The sequence below is a fragment of the Poeciliopsis prolifica genome, unplaced genomic scaffold, assembly GCF_027474105.1.
Source record: "Poeciliopsis prolifica strain line A6 unplaced genomic scaffold, Auburn_PproV2 SCAFFOLD034, whole genome shotgun sequence".
In the NCBI taxonomy this organism is placed as follows: Eukaryota; Metazoa; Chordata; class Actinopteri; order Cyprinodontiformes; family Poeciliidae; genus Poeciliopsis; species Poeciliopsis prolifica.
Genome location: NW_026562409.1, coordinates 6,235,843 through 6,253,015, shown reverse-complemented (window position 1 = coordinate 6,253,015; position 17,173 = coordinate 6,235,843). Strand labels below are relative to the sequence as shown.

General features: G+C 37.3%; 1 protein-coding gene across 4 annotated transcripts; it reads right to left on the bottom strand.

The window, feature by feature from the left end:
- Positions 1 to 4,293: 4,293 nt before the first annotated feature.
- On the bottom strand, positions 4,294 to 16,151 carry atp6v0a1a (ATPase H+ transporting V0 subunit a1a). 4 transcript variants are annotated; one of them, XM_055052095.1, is made up of 22 exons: positions 16,111 to 16,151; positions 14,867 to 15,029; positions 14,414 to 14,492; positions 14,151 to 14,248; positions 13,617 to 13,745; positions 12,757 to 12,839; positions 12,347 to 12,473; positions 12,187 to 12,269; positions 12,010 to 12,103; positions 10,705 to 10,917; positions 10,460 to 10,610; positions 10,163 to 10,302; positions 9,853 to 10,010; positions 9,548 to 9,638; positions 8,590 to 8,708; positions 8,296 to 8,512; positions 8,095 to 8,202; positions 7,599 to 7,706; positions 7,074 to 7,118; positions 6,523 to 6,640; positions 6,241 to 6,412; positions 4,294 to 4,969 (listed from the first exon to the last, which is right to left on the bottom strand). In XM_055052095.1, the coding sequence occupies exons 2-22, from the start codon at positions 14,981 to 14,983 to the stop codon at positions 4,876 to 4,878; spliced, it is 2,544 nt and encodes an 847-aa protein (XP_054908070.1). In that variant the 5' UTR covers positions 14,984 to 15,029; positions 16,111 to 16,151; the 3' UTR covers positions 4,294 to 4,875. The 4 variants fall into 4 exon arrangements, with proteins under 4 accessions (XP_054908070.1, XP_054908069.1, XP_054908071.1 ...); XM_055052094.1 differs by lacking the exon at positions 16,111 to 16,151 and adding an exon at positions 16,006 to 16,104; XM_055052096.1 differs by lacking the exon at positions 16,111 to 16,151 and adding an exon at positions 16,006 to 16,104 and having other exon boundaries at positions 7,074 to 7,091.
- Positions 16,152 to 17,173: the final 1,022 nt, after the last annotated feature.

The window sequence follows — 17,173 nt, the reverse complement described above, 5'->3', positions numbered from 1 at the left end:
GCCGCTAAGTTATTCCACTGGAGGCTCGTTTTCAGCTAAGAGAAAGGAATAATACCATCGCCAGTTCCACTGTTTGGACCCACTGGTTCCAGTCCACATGCATGCCCACTCATATTTGCTTAAACTCTAGCTATAAACACACTTGACCAAGGACCCATGGTGAACCTGAAGTGGTAACAAACCTGGGAGGTGGTCCAGGTTTCAGGCTGACAGGAATCGAAGTCTAGCGGTTTGGATCTCTGGGGATCTTTCCCAACCCACAGCACTCTCTGTGTTTACTACTATTGTGGATTAGGGAGTTTGGAGTGAAAACACACAAACTCAAGTACCTCCTTGTGAGACATTGGACCTTATTGCCATTACACATGAAGCTTAAACGTCAAACAACAATATTTTTTTTTGTTGAAACTGGATAATCACTTACTTCCCTTAGAACATAACAAATATCACACAAACTGGATCTTCTCCATAGTCGCTGCTACTGGGACTTTATCAGATAAAAAATTTAGTATTTACTGGCAAATTTTGATCAACTTAAGTATTTTACTGCTCATGAGTCAATTTACTGTCCTGAGAGCACCACACCCAGTTGCTTGGATGACACAAAATTTTTAACTGCTAAATGAGATAAGATATGTGAACTTTACTGTCATTTATGCTATACACGTAGCTGAACAAAATTTTCTCCATGCTCAGTGGAAAAGATGTAAAAGACAGCGCATGCAAAAACAACATGCAGGCATTGCCCACATTACAAACGATGCAAACTACTGTAGATGTAAAACCAGTGAATAAATTAAGTATACAAGAGAGCAAAGACCTAGCAGAAAATAGTAGCATTATCAAAATAGTTAACAATCCATGTGAGGTTGAGACATTTAAACCCATGTGATTAGACAGTCTGCGTATGAAACGTGTGTACAGAACACACAGTTATGTAAGAGTTTGGTATCCTGATGGCCTGGAGGAAGAAGCTCCTGCTAAATCTGATTGTTCTGCCATGCGCTTTTCCAGAGGGCAGAAGTTCAAACAACCCATCTGCAGGGTGTGTGAGATCCAGAGTCAGAACTGTCTCAAATCATTTTCCAGCAACTGAATAGCTGCTTCATTATGAGCAACCTTTATCCGTGGCAAAGGTTGTGCAACTAAACAAATTATCTTGTTTAGTTGCGCTCATTGTGATTTCATGTGGTAGATGGACACAATGCAGCGCATAATTGTGCTCCCACATAAATTGTGGGAGGTAGATTAAGTTATGAATTCGTCTAAAAATCAATCAGTTTTTGCACAACACCTTCAAGTGTCTGTCAAAAAGCTTAAGGTTGTATTTCCACCATCACTGTAAGAGCAAGCATACGTTCAAGTCATGTATTTTTTTAATGGTAACTATCTGGTTTTCAGTTAAATTATCTAAGATATTATGCTTAGTTTGTGCCTTTACATCATAATACTGTTGACTTAATGTGATAAACTCAAAGCTTCATTGGATAATCCAAACAAGCAGCTTAATTTGAGAAATGTAGAATGCTATTTCATGGAAAATTGGGAATTGGAAAGTGAAAATAAATATTTTTATATATTCTAGTTTCCATTTTCCAACCAATACTTCTTCCAGACATTGAAAATTCACTACAACCTTTTAAAACTGAGCAAAACATCTGCCAAGGAATTAAGCCTTGAAAGAATAATGCAGTTCAAATTCAGGTGGTCTCTTATGTAAAATTTTGATAAATGCATAATATTTAGAAGTGGTGGTTCCTGTAAATTGCATGTTTTGCATTTGAGACACATTTACTTCCATAACAACAGAGGCAGAAGCTATATATCTGCTCTTAGATATATAGTTTTCTGACCATATAGAGAGAAAAATAATTGTGGGTAAAACTATGAAGAAGGAGGAACATTATTTCACAACTTCAGTTTACCATAGAAAGACAATCTGTCATCGCACAATGAAGTGCAAGATGTTCAAATCATGCCAGCAAAAATATAGCCGGTTCATGGGACATTCAGTATTTTTGGACTTTCCTGGCTGGAGAGACTCAGCATGTTGGTGTAGCTGCTTCTGGCTTATTGAAAAGCACAGACTCCTCTATCTTCTGCACCTAGATCAAGAAAGCACCAAAGCTCAAAGCCACAGAACAGCTGCAAAAGCATCCACTATCCCAAAGAAAAATCTACTATAAACTTAGAAAAACTGGACATTCCTGTACTTTGTCCTGCCAAGTTAAAGTGCACTCAGTCAGATAACCGGGCACAATAATAAAGCTTGCTGTTAATGGGATTTTTCCTTTTAAAAAGCAAATTTAAGGTGTCGGAAAGCATAAACATGGCAGAATATCTGGAACTCTTATGCAAGCTTGCTCCCAGCCCTAGTTATACATGACACACTGGGAATTATCAAATTAAATGAGCTTTTCTAAGAAAAAAACTAAAAGATAAATACAGAGGTCTATTATTACCGTGGGCTGTTGTAAAGTAGAAGCCCCCCTCTGGAGACATGTGACTGGAGAACATGATGTTCCTCATTCCAGAGTGGCTGAAGATTTTAATAGTCGGGCCTCCCAAGATGCCAGGAAGAAGTCCTTTTTTTAGACTTTTTGATTGCTCTACTTTCACCTTTTAATGGGTTGAATTATTTCCCTTTTTAAGGCCAATACTTCCACTTTGCTTTTATGTTACAAATGACAACAAAATTATCCCTTGTGGTAAAGGACTTAGATAAACAAGATTCATATTAGCCTATTTATTTCTAACACTGAATCAGTGCACAGGTGAATTTGTCAGCTGGTGCATTGAGAGAACCATTCTGCACAATGCATTTTCTGCTTTGTGCAGGAAATGCAACAGTAATACACTGGATTTCAGTTTCTCAAATTGCTTTGATGCTAAATTGAATATTTCCTGTAAAAATGAGTCAAAGTCATTAAACAATACATAATTATACATTTATTTCCTGCTCTACAGGTACGCCCTTTAAGTAACTTAAATAAATAGGATCTGGTTTAAACACAAACTACATATATAAGGTAGATTTTTTTTTATTTATTACAACCAAAACACTGGGACAAAGATGATACATTTTTGCCAAAGCAGAAAATGTTGAACAGCGCCCCCAAGAGGAACAACACAGCAAGACCTAAAGCAGGTTTTTGACATTCAAAACTACATCTCGTTTATTTATATAAACTTCTAACTTTGTAAAGTGACTTTAATTTGGTGGTTAAATTAAATAATGAAACTTTAATGCATTTATTTCTGCTCATATTTGATTATTATGACATACATCTCATTAAAACCCCACATGTAGTTGGTCACAAAATTGAAATATTACATAAAAACAATAAACATATAACCTTCGCAGTCACTAGAAAAATGTCCAACAGGAAGTCACTGACACCGTACACAAGGAAGGTAAGCTTCAAATGACCATTGCTAAACAAGCTACCTATTCAGAGTAAAGCATCCAAGCACATCCATGGAAAGTTGAGAGGAAGGAAAAACGCTTGGCACCAAAACAGATCAAGTAAAATCATAGCCTTTAGGTTATAATGAAGTAGAGCCCATTCAGGAGTCTGAAGGTGATTTACAAAGTGTGGAGTAAAGTTCCAACTGCATCATTTACTTGTATTGAGCCACTTTTGGCCCAGATACGAAATCTCAAGTGTCTTAAGAATAAAAATATCTTGACTGTCCAACACAGGCTTAAATTCATCTTTTTAAATAAAAGTATATTTTGCACTAGATTTAAAATTTAAGGTCAAACAGTGTGAAGGAAAAACAGAGAAAGAATCCAAACTGCTTCAGTTAACGATCTGAGTTGCAGTGCCATCTGCTGGTCAACTGTGAGGAAAGCACAGGTCTGTTCAGTTCATTCTACTGTTCCCTCTGCCGACAGAGGGAACAGTCAGCAGACAGAGGGAACAGTCAGCAGACAGAGGGAACAGTCAGCAGACAGAGGAACAGTGGAACGGAAACGCTTAATTTTCGGTCCGAGTCGTATTTGAAAGAATTCAGAACTTCCAAGCTGCCGTCACTATCAAAGCCCCTGCTTTAACGAACAGTACATGCTTTACACTGTAAGCCATGTAGAAAACTGTAACATTTATCACTATAAGGAACAAATCAGTCAAATAAGTCAAGTTTAAAAAGTCTTATACTTGTGGTGTTATTATTATTTAACAGCCTTTCACAATTTCAAAAGGTTTTGAAAGCAGGAAGTGGTCTGCCAAGCAGACATTCAGTTGCAACAGGATACAGACATCTTGAGAAGTGATGACAAAAACAACTTAAACCAGTTCTTCCCAGTTTATTGACATAGTTATGGACAAGGTCAACCATTTCTAACAAATGACCTGAACATGTCTGCTTGCTGCTTTAAATCCCTTCTAAGGCTACAGAAATGTGTAATGAAATACTACAAATGAACTCTGTGCAGATAATTCATCTCTTTCATGTATACCCAACCGGAAAACACTAAGTACTATGTTATATGCATTTGCCCTCATATTCAGAGTTTTGCAATTCTATGTGAGTTTTCTCTGCAATAACAAAAACTTCAAATACAAACACAGGAGACAAGACAAGGACGAACATTTCTATCGCTGTCTAAACTTCAGCAGAGGCGATATTATGTTGAGGATTCCTTCAACAAAGAACAGCAGTGCAGGTTTTATAAAGAAAAAGACAATATAAATAATATTAAAGGAAATAAGAGATTAAATAGAGATACTATAGGATCACCAAGTCATGAGTCGTTACCAGAGTTCTTCTAGTAACCTGGAGATTTAATCACACACGCACAAACAAGTACAAAGAAAAACACTTTTGGACAACACTCAAGTTATGAGAGAACCAGGTGTAAACAAAGCCATTTCATTCTTCAAATCTTCCCTCTAAGATGCTTTCAAAGGTGAACGGAAGAAATTTGAAGCCCTGACCTGCGTAGAATTTGTTCTGGAACTCAACCCTGTGGGAGGAAATAGGAGATACAGTGAAAAACCATTAAGCAAGAAGCGTTTCAGATAATAACCTTGTCAGGAATACAGTGGTGATGGATAGCAGCTGGAGCAAAACTGAATGGAGCAGTCAAAGCCCGTGACCCCTGCTCCTGATTCCAACCTGCAGTCTGTCTTGTTTATATCATGAATCTGGCTCTGGAGCCAGAGACACCCAATACTCCTCGCTTCAGGAAAATGATCAGGAGCTATTTTTAAACGTCCAGTCTGAAACGACAGCTGGATGACCTTTAAGCTAAGGAGTCAGGAATACCCATCATTCCTAAGTCTGACTGTTGTAAAAAAAAAAATAAATAAATAAAAATAAAAAGAAAGTAGATGAACATTTAAAACATTTTTAAAATATGGGTCAGATTTTCTGGGGAGCACAACATTCACTCTTTGACTACATATCTAACATCTAAATAGATTCAGGCTTTTTCTAAGGAACAAAATGTTATTTTTCTGCTTTGACCTCATTGTCTGGTAAGATAACCCAAACAAATTCCCTACAAGGGAAATCAATCCTGAAACAGTGATAGGATTCCAAGAAATGACGTACCTGCAGAAAACAATACCTTTTACAGCAGTTGTTCCATAAATAACTATTCAGATTTTCTGCCTAATGCACTAACAATTTTTTTCTATCTGCGTTCCAACTTAGAAATGATGACTTCTGAGTTGGACAAAAATCCTCTGGAATGCCGCTTTGAGTTTTGACTTCCAGCCGAGAGCCAGAGATCAACTATGGCAGCTTCTCGCATCAACAATAGTAAGATGTAGTGAAAACAGTTTTATTTTACAACACACATTTGTACAAGTGAATCTAAAAATCAGTGTTACATGGAACATCTGCATTTATAAACAAAACCAATAAAAGTGGGTGCTGCCGTATTAGAATCCTGTTAATTTGAAAGTTGTTGACTCGGTTTTATCTTCCGAGTTCAAACTTCTGACAGAAATGGAACGCAGCTTTACTTATGACATAATTTAGCAAGACACATTATGAATTTGTCTCTGCAGAAGGAACTCAGTAGCCACCAGGTGGAGCCATCGTTCTGAAATTAATTTACATTCAACGTGAAAATGAAGGAGTCAAAAAATAAATGATGTATTCATTTATTTAATAAGTGATTGATGTCACAATGAAACAGAATATAAATGTTGTAGTATTCACGAATGTCAAAGCATTAGCAGTACTGGGTAAATTGTTACACAGAACATCGATGGATAGAAAACTTACCAGTGCAGTCGAAGTGCATGCAGAAAGGCAGACAGTCCTTCCATAATGAGCAGAATGGCAACTGACAGAACAGCAAAAAAGTAAAAGATGATGGCCAGAAGGATGAAACCGCCAAAGTTTCGAGATGAAAGGCCGAGGCGCATCACCATGGACCAAAGCACCTCTGACAGCTCTGTTCATAAAAACATGCAAGACATTTAAAAAGAAATAATCAAAAATGCCTGTTTATGGGTTTAACAACATGTTTCTAAAAATGTGTATGTGTGTTGTGTTGTTACTTACGGGCATGAGCGAGACTGAGGGCCCAGAGCCGCAGATAGGAAGCAGTGTTAGAGATGCAACCAAGGCAGTACTCAATGGTGTGAATGGCCTGATGCACAGCCATATCTGCAAAGTTAAACTGTGGAAACACAAACAAACAGGTGAGCAAGACAGTTGAAGCAGAATGTCTACAAGTCCTGCAGCCCACAAAAGAAAGAATCTGGCCCACTGTACGTGCATGATCGTTAGAGTAACTAACAGGGGAGCTGTTGTTATAAATGAAGCAACCTCCAAATTAGTAGAGGAATTGTCCTCTTTGGACCCTGTGAACCCAAAGTATCAGCTGCTCTACTGATGCGTCATGCACGTCACCGAGACCTCAGGGAAGCATTGATCTACTGATGACCCACGTCTGATGAAACACCTACAACGCACCGGCATATCCAAACATACCCACAACCAACAAACCTAAGGGTAAAAGCCGACGAGGCGAGTTGCAGTGAGAAAAGAAAACCCGAGACATGCATGTTTTGCAGGAAGTGAAAAAGGTGCAGCATTAACTCCGGTCCTACCTCTTCCTCCTCAGGGGCCTTGAAAGCAGGTAACAAAAGGGAACTCTTGGTTATTGAAAACACATCAAGAGACAAACATCAAGAAAAGTAGAAGAAAACCATTACACATTTGGGCATTTCAGCATCCTGCCCACACACAAACACGCAAAACTAGGTTATCTGTTTAAATTTAAATAGATAACTAGGCTATAAGAGCAGCAGGATGACTGAACAGCATGTCACAGAAAGTTGCAAGCATAGAAATAAAATGACATAAGCATCAAGAAAAATATGAAAAGAAGGAACAACAATCCACCCTTATCCATAATTGATGTTTAGTTTTACCACAGTGGAAGTGGAAACATGAGATTAGGTTCCAGCTATGGCTGAGTGGCTGAATTATTCAAACGTGTGAGGGGATCATTTTACTGCCATCTCCTCTCTCAACAAACTGCTGAACTGCTGTTCCTTCTGCATTGTAAGAAATCCATACGAAATCATTTCAAATATAAATATGAATTGTCGTTGGAACGACATTTAACTTACCTCTGGTTCATCCTCAGACTGCTGTGCGAGCTGGTCGTGCTGGATGATTTCCGCCTCGTCCTCGGTGGGACCGTTGCCCACTCGGACTCCTCCAAAGTTCTGTGTGCCCTGAAGAACAAGGAGTTAAAAAGGAATAAATTAGGCCTGCAACTAATTATTATTAAAGATTAATCACAAAAAAATGGGCACATACAGCAGATTTTTCATTCAAGTCTGGGTATCAATATCTGTATAGCCAAGTTTGCATGATATTGTATATATATATATATATATATATATATATATATATTATATATTTTTTTTTTTTTTTTTTTTTTTTTTTTAAGAATTTGAACCGGGTAAAGCTAAAACTATATATGTACAGTTTTTCTCCAAGTGTATTGTTCTTTCAACAAATGGTCTTTTTGAGTCTGTTCATTCAAATTAACAATTACCACAATTAATCATTTCAGCCCAAGGATAGATGATCCTCAACTCCAAGACAGTTTGATCTTACCAGATGTTTTTGCCACAAATACTGTCTCCGTAAAACCAGAGTTTTCACGACCAACATGCATGGAACACATGCTAAGGCAATTATGACCAAGAATGTTTGCAGCCCCATCTACAGAGACAACAGAGAAAACCAGAAAAAAAAATCAGCTTCCTATGCTTAACCCTAATCTAAAAGTCATAATTTTTACATAGTAGGTCTAACCTGCCCCCTGTAAAGAGGTTTGGTACTGGGGTCATTGTAGCTGAAGAGAAACATGTTAATGAAGGCAATGAGGAGACTGGGAGCATCTCTGGAGGTGCGGGCGTCATAAGACACCCATTTGTAGAAAATCAGAATGACCAAGTAGCCAAACAGACTGGACATGAAGACAATCTCTGGAATGAATCCCAAGTAGATGTTCAGTGGCTTTTTGAAATACCTGCAAAAATGCACATCATTCCATCAGTTTGTTCTTTAATCTGACGAAACAGAAACCAAACAAAGACTTCAACTCACAGATGATTGAAGAGACTTAGAGTGACTCCAAATAGCATGTGGATGACTCCTAAGATAACAGACATCTTCATCTTGAAGGAGTTCAAAAATGTCAACTTGTTGACAGAAATACTCCATATCTGAGAAAAATACAAAAAAAAATAGTTGTAGAACCAAGTGTAGCAGATTAAATTTTGTAATGATTAGAGATCTACCAATCAGGTGACAAAATGAGTTGCAGATTTGACAGACCAATAAAACGTAAAAAAAACCAATCACATTATATTTATATTCTTGAGGACCAGAAAATGACATCAAAAAATATAAAAGGCATAAAATTCAATAAGTTTGACATTGCATGTGGCTGATCAGGCAGTATGTGCAGAAACAGCTATTAAAAATTTTTTACCAGATGGAAAAAAGACTGAGAACTGCATCGTAAACCTGATTTGCATTACTTTATGCTTGTGCTGAAACCTATTTCCACTCTAAAATAGTAATGCAAATTATTGTGGAGTAGCAATGTATTGCAATTTTAGAAAATGTCCCACGTTGCTTTAGAGAATTGTGCACTTAGGTCATAGGAATCATGAAAATAACTCTCATTACTTAATATTAATAATTTGTTCTTTTAGTTTATGCTGAAACAGATGATGACTTAAAAATTAACAATTTGTGACGATTTCCAAAGCCATTCAATAAACAAAAATACTTCTTTTTTGTAGTTGTATCTTTCCATATTTCCATACAACTTCAAAAATGTACATCAAGTATATAATGATGATGCATTTGTAGCCTAATAATTGTGGTAATTCTGCCTGATCAGACAGAAGGGAAAACTTTGGCCAGTTAACTGGTGCATCTCAAGTATATAAACCTAGTTAAAGTAGGAAAAGTTCATTTTAAAGAAGCAGCATTAAAAAGATCAAAAGAAAACAAACAAATAAAAGAAATTGTTAAATAAATCCAAAAGATTTACTGGATCAATTCCAATTGGGTATGGCCCTTTAAAAACTCCCTCCACTGCAGGATCCAACTGCAAGGCTGTGTTGCCTTCAAGTGTGTCAGGTCTAAAGAAAAGACAAGAAACACAGATCCGTTTAGTTTACTTCAACTGGATCAAAAAAAAAAAACAGTGACACAACAGCAGTCTAATAAATATTTTCTTTGTCGTTCTAAAGAATTCCAGTTTTGGCTCCTAGCATCAGCTGGAAAACAGTAAATGCACATCAGTGATGTTACTTTTAATGCAATGCTGAGTACATTTTTATCTGTGACACTTACGTCCAGTTGCCTCCTTTAAACATGGGTCTCACGCTCCATCCAGAGCCAAAGAAATTCAGAGACTTTGAGAAGCAGTCGTTGTAAATAACACCAGTGTACATTGAGAATATTCCCATCAGCAGTATAATATAGCGTCCTGCAAACACCATGTTGAATATCTGCAACAAAAAATGAGGAATCAATTCAAGGAAAAAAAAGGAGGATTTAAAACAAGCATGTTGACTCAAGTGATCAGGTTTAGTAAAATACTACAGATTCTCTGTGGCTCAGTAGACTGGGATTGATGAGGTGAAGGCGAAACAATCCATACCTCATTATCATTCTTCTGGGCCATCAGCCTGCTTTCTCTTATCACAAGGTAGAGAGCAGCGCAGGTCATGAGTGTCCCATGGCCCAAGTCACCAAACATGACAGCAAATAGGAAGGGGAAGGTAATAATGGTGTATGGCGCTGAAGACATGAAGGGAGGCATCAAACGAAGAGGACGGGGGTGACGAATGTGGTTGTACATGAAACGAGTGAAACATGTCAATGAGCATGTGCCAACAAGGTGAGAATGGATAACCAAAAATAAATGAGGACAGAAAGTGTGAGAAACCATCAGAACCTGGGTTTATTTCACGGTAGCTGCCAATCCCATAAGCATCCACAATGTTCTGGAATCCAGAGGTGAACTTGTTTGTCTTGTTATACGTGGGTGGGGTCTGTTTGGTTTGCATTCGATTGAGAATGGAAGGCACGGTGGAGCCACTCTTCTCCTAAGGAAAACAAAACCCAAGACAAACGCTTTCACTCTAGTTTAAAAATATACAGCAGAATGCAGAAATACCCCCAACCCTCAAGTTTACTCACCGTTCCTCTTCGAAGTGCAAACTGGATGGAGTCCATGTCAGACACAGGACACCACACCTCGGCAATCAGACACTTCTGTGTGACATCAATGTTGCAGAGGTTGAGGGTGTGGTAGATGGCCTTCATCTTCCTCACCTTAATGAACCACACTCTGACGGTCTTGGCTGCAGCCTGCAGGACCCTCTGCCTGTGATCTTCAGTCTGGTTCAGAACCTTTATGAGCAACAGACATTTCCCACATGAGTGTATCGACTCTAATTATATACTTAGACATATGAGCTACAGGAAGCTTAAAAGACATGTAAAGGTATACCACAGCTTGCTTTGTTGAAACCCACAAATGAATATTGAGTATTTTATCATAAAAAAGTTTTCATTACAACTTTCTGCAACTACTGAATTTAAAGCAAACTTGTTATATTAGGAAACATCCATTTGCATGAAGTGAATTCGTAAATTCGCTTGCTCATTTCTGCAAAGCATATGTCCATTGCAAAACAAAATGAACAAAAAACTAATTATTAAATTTTTTTCATATCACTGGTGAGGTGAGATGGCTAAGATCAAGATGCATCCTTGGTCCCTCCCTAAGGAAGATTTCCCCTTTTACCCTGAAAAACTTGGATTTTGCTCCAAACAGGATAAAACACCAACATCGAGTTGTGCTTACAATTAACCAGCTATCTCATCCACTGGATGTTTCCATAATAGATATCAAAAATACCCTCATGTGTGCTGCCGTATGAATCACATTCAACACTAAGCCCTGATCAGCAAATAGCAGGACATTCAAGCACTGTGCGCACACTTGCTGTCGAGGCAATGTCTCATTCTGCAGACAGCACTCTAAATAACTTCTGCTCACATGTACTAAGAAGAATATCAGTCCATCCACAAAGTTTCCCAGCAGGTGTTGAGCTTTTCCCAATATTTTATGTCATGCTGGAATTCTGTTATTCCATATTGTGATCATGTTATTCTTAAAGTAAATAATCAGACTATCTGCTAAGACTTATGTCAAAAAATATTGTAATGAATGTAAAAAAAAAAAAAGAGTGATTAATCTTTATTCAGTAAAGAAAAATGATAGATTGTCCCAGGCTACTTTACTTAGGAGGAGCAACCTATACAACAAAATGTGCTTCTAGTGGACAAATTTAGTAGTTATCAGTTAGTACAAAGAAAGAAGGTTTAGTAATATCAGATAGCTAGCTAGAATATAAAGAAATTTAAAATCTGAACAGAAATAGAAACAAAAACAGTCACTACAGCAAAAAAAGTCTATTTTTCTGAAGGTTTATTCACCATTTGCAGGTCATCAATGCGAGCATTCACTCCTGCAAGCATCTCTTTTCTCTCCTGGGGGGTTTCTGGACATGGGTATAATGTTGCTCTGAATCTAAGGACGAATTAAAAAGCAAAAGAAATCTATTAGTTATGAAAAGGTCATCCCTCACATTGTTGCGATGCTGAGTCACTTACCCCTCACAGATTTTCTTAACTCTATTCTTCAGCTGGTCTCCCTGAAAAAATATGATGAAGACGGACTTGTGGACCTGGTCACCCTGAGAAAACATTGCTAGGTTAGAAATCAGAGTAAAACTCTAAACATCTGATAAAACTGTTTATGAACAGCACTGACTGAGGTGGGATCCTCTAGGGGATCTTCTATATCTGCCTGCCGCAGGAACACGTTTCCTCTGCAAACTCTCCACAACATCCTCTCAAATGTGGGAATACGTTCTCTGCCTATGACTCCAGCAACAAATCTGCAGCACACACATTGAAAAACAATGTTCAGTTTCATTTTTCTCCATTTGATTTTTATTTAATTCTTTTCCTATGCTTAAAATAGATATAAATGAGTGGAATTTGCTATTTAGAGTGATTTTTTTGCTTTAGAGGATCATCCCTCCTGTCTGAAAAAGAGCTTAAAAACGTAATGTGTGGGGGGTGTTTGCGACCCAAAAAGCAAAGCTGAAAATCCTCAAAATGAGACGGAGAAAACATCTTAATCCTTTTAAATTACACAAGTGTAGAAATCTGACTCACCCAAGTCTGAGAGGAGCTACTCTGGCTGGCTCATTGGGATCCAGGAGTATGGAGGACTCTTCAAGCAAACTGGGATCTTCCATCTGTTGAACAGAAAAACAAACCACATTACACATTAAGTCATCATACTGACTCCCAGATTTGATTTAATGTGCACACATTTATTAGATCCCACTTTTATAAAAAACCTTATTAAAAGAAACTTAGTCAGAGGAGTTTCTATTCAATTAGCAGCTGACCATCTACTTGTTATGAGCTCTGATTTATGTCAATGATTCATCTAAAGAAGTTGTAAAAGATCCCTCTGCGCTGTCAGTTGACACAATTTTGCTTGTCAAGGCAGTGAAGTGGAAATAACGTTGGCCAAAGGTTGCTTAAGCACATACAGAATCTGGCATTTAATACCACTGGGTTGACACACCAAACAGTGCATTTACTATAATGACTGACTAGGCTAGACGCTGCAGTCATGTGAAAAACTATGAAAGCTTATGACTGAAAACACCTTTTGTTAATATAGAGGAGAAATAAGTGATTTTTTATGAGAGCAGTGCTGACAGCTGTGAAATGTGGTACAGTCAAAAAGCATGAATAAGTCAATTAGGGAACACAACTTATTAATATATTGATGTAGTTAAAATACTGATTTTATCATGTCTTAGTTTTTGAGTATTTGAGGTACTATATAAATAAAACATGAGCAATTGAAGCTACATGTAGATTTAATTTAAGGTGTTGCAATCTTCCACAGAAACAACTACCAAATTCACAACCATCTGTTTCTTAATAAAAACGTAATGCTGAAAACCAAGAAGCAAAAAAACAACACTTCAAAGGTCTGTAACAGAAATAAAACTGACCTCATTGAAAAACTGCTGAGTACGGTGCAAAATGTGCTTGAGTTCAGTCAATTCCAGGAAGTTCTTCTTCAGGGCCTCCTGGTTGGTGTTTATTTCCTTCAGCTCATTCTCGAGCTTCTCAAATGTAGCCTGTAAGGGACAATGTAAAAAGAGAGCGTAAGGATCCAGACCTTCATTTGTAAGAACTCTGCAGTTCATAACTATATTTTGAAGGCAATTTTTAAACATGAAAAATATTTTAAAAAACTAGTACTAATAATCAAAAGCGCAATTATTTTATTAAGTGACTCAACCTGTGTCGTATACTTACTCTGTATTCAAAGCATGATTTTAGTATTTTTTATAAATCTTGCAATAAACTTATGAAACTCATCCTCCACTTACTGTGTTCTAGTAGCCATCTTTATTGTTTTATGACTTCAGCTAATGAAATGCATTGGACTCCAACATTAATCACATGATTAATTGAAAAACAAACATAAAAAATAAAGTCTCGCTGTGTGATGGCTTCTAAAAACAGAAGAAAGCAATTACCTCCAGATCAATCATGTCCCTTGGAAAAGGAACTTCAGGGTTTTCTCCTGTGTCCATTATCGGAATGTTGGCCTTCTTGATTTCTTTTTCAACAAATCCTGTCAAACAATTGTGAAAGCCGAATAAGCAAACTTAAAAACAATGGAATTTCACAAAAAGCAGAAGGTTTAAAGCATGTCAAACAGTGTTTTTAATGTTAAAACTGACAAAATCAATTGCTCCTGAATTTCTAAAAAGTTTATTGTACAAGAAGAAAAGCTCACTCAGTTTGCGATCCATCTCCTCACATCGCCGCACTTCATTAACAAACTTTCTCTGGAAGACGTTTACATCAGGATTGAGCTTCAAAACAACAAAAAAAGAAGAACAGAGTTCAGTGACAAACAAACTAGCTTGATTGAGCTATTAATTTTTTACAACTGCTGGAAGGTGTTAAAGCCTGATAAGGTCTCAAGCTGTTGCAGAGGATTTTTCTGTTACACTCATCCTATATTCACAGACAACAGACTGCCTTGAGACTAGTGAGAAAAGGGTTTTATCATGCCTGGAACGAATAGTCAGCTGTGAGCACATGACCCAAAGGTCATCTATCATCTAAATAGCACTACTAATGTAGCCAAAGTTTCACCTAAACAAAGATGACTAGTTTTTCTGCAACATTGAAAACTACACTTTCAGATAGGAAAATCCAAAGACAAAAAGTATTGTGTACTTACATCACGGAACTGCACCATCCCAATCTCTCCCAGTTCACTGACACAGCAGTAGGCAGCTTCTGATTGGAGGAAGAGCTGGGCCAAGGTCATCTCTTCACTTCTAAAGAGTTCCCCCATGATGTTGATGGCTGGGAGTGCCCAGCACTCTAAACTCAATCAAGATCTATGGAAAGAGAGCATTCATTATTGACTGTGGATATTAACTGAAATAATTTAACAGATCAGCCATTCATAGCATTTCTGCACTCCATCCCTAATGGCGGAGGTCCGTAAACAGTCGAGTGTCACTTTTACACTGTTGTGCTGCACCCAAATCATATACCCATAACAACACTGTTCGTGGACATGTGACAAAACATTAAAAAGGCTCAAAGAATCTGGTTGAAGTGAAATGTGTTAGCACTTACTGATTGGCTCTTGCTAAATTTATTGTTAAATTTAGCAATTTTGTGCAGCTTCTTACACAAAATCCACTTTAAATATCAGGATTATTTGAATACCGTGAAGCTAAAATGCATAAGGACCACACAGTGCTAATCCGGGGATTACAATGAGTCAGCTGACTTGTTCAAGACTCAACAGCAGCCCCATCAACGCGATATAAACCCGTCAACTCTTTCTTTTCTACATAGTTACCTGAATAATGCCTCGTTTTTTTTTTTTTTATTTACTCAATAAGTACTGAAAAATATTAGGACGTTGTCCCAATTTCTCAACCCCCGAATAGCCGTGACCCAACAAGGACTACCCAACAAACTAAACTGACATGCCATTTTTTTACAGCGACTTCCACAAACAAAGCTATTTAACTAACGTCAACAGAGTAAACCTAAAGCTAATTTTATTAGCCAATTAGCCACAGCTAAAATCGACAGCTCGGCTCCACTAGCCTTATCCGTCTTTGCTAAACCGAAAAGTAAACATCAGTTTCACTCAAGCTAATGTTAACTGTGTCGTGTACTTCACTTAAGTACCTATAACACTTTAAATATCAATTAAAACTAGCTAACTCTGTTAAAACTATTGACTATTTAGCCCACCTGTTGAGCAACATTTAGCAACTTTTGCCACCGTAGCACGTCAACACTACATTAGATTAGGTTCAAACCTCTTATAGTCACATTGGTCAGTTTTCTTACTATTAAAGTATGGACTGTATCCTTTCTCCTCTTTGCTTCCCCGTTCAATTTCCTCTCGGTTGTTTGTAGAGTGCTCCGAGGAAAGAAGGAGTAAACGCAACTCACCAAGGCGGAAGGATCCTCCTGGTAACGAGTATCGATTGACGCGTTCACAAGTCACGTGACCACGAACTGTAGGCTCCATTGGTCCAAAAGTAATGCCTCGAGACGTCTCTTAGTTTAGCTTTTATTTTGAAAAACCTTACGGAAAATTACGGTGTCGCACATTTTGTTTTGAGTAGTTTATCACAAAGACATCCTTTGGGTCGAAAAAAAGAACATGGAGCAACTTCTGCGTTATAATTGCAGTATTTTCTTTGGCCAATCACAATACAAACATCTACAATTGTGGTGCTGCAAAAAATATGAAAAACAAAACAAAAAACCTCAAGGGCTTTAACATCTCTCTATACTACTCTCTAGTGAACAGCTTTAATATTTTCTACCTTATATTTAAATATTTACGTGTTTTGAATGTTTCAGCTATAAATTGGGAGGTCTTGACTATAATACCGATTTCCCTACTATATGACTGTGACCTCCAAAACTTTCGTAAAACTTCAAACACAGCATCTTTAAACTTCTTTCTCATATCCAAAAGTTCAAAAGTTTAAATACTGCATTGGATTTATTGCTAACATTTAAAACCATATAATGTCACTGACATGACGGCGAATTTAATTTACAAATAATTGTCAGTTAAGTTAGTTTCCCTTATTTTGAAAATATTTTCCGGAATTCACAATGTTCTTCTTGGTCACTAACTTACATTTGACGGAAGTATATTTTGACCCCTATGTGGCATCGAAGAGCCCATACTTCTAGAAAAAAAAAGTTGTAATCATTTTATTAAATACACGAAGCAACTGACATTCCTGTTTGTAAAAATAATGTATGACTATTGTTGTTTAAAGCAACAGTTGCACAATTGATGTTACTGTATCAAGCTCATCAATTATTTTGTCTGAGACATATTTGCAGATGTTTTTTACTTGTATGATTCATGATCACAAAACAACAATGCAGTTGCTCTCAGATGCTTTGGGGCATTTCTCAAAGCAGACTTGAAATTCTCAAAACACACGTTCAATCATCAAATCGTTCTGTCACTTGTGCTCATCAAAAAAGC

Bases quoted from the DNA above. Each gene is read 5' to 3' on its own strand.
- atp6v0a1a (XM_055052095.1), bottom strand. From the start codon at position 14,983: ATGGGGGAACTCTTTAGAAGTGAAGAGATGACCTTGGCCCAGCTCTTC. The intron at 13,746-14,150 runs GTAATTGCTTTC...TGTCCCTTACAG, and splicing joins GGGACATGATTGATCTGGAG to GCTACATTTGAGAAGCTCGA. The intron at 9,639-9,852 runs GTAAGTGTCACA...TCTTTTCTTTAG, and splicing joins TTTAAAGGAGGCAACTGGAC to ACCTGACACACTTGAAGGCA.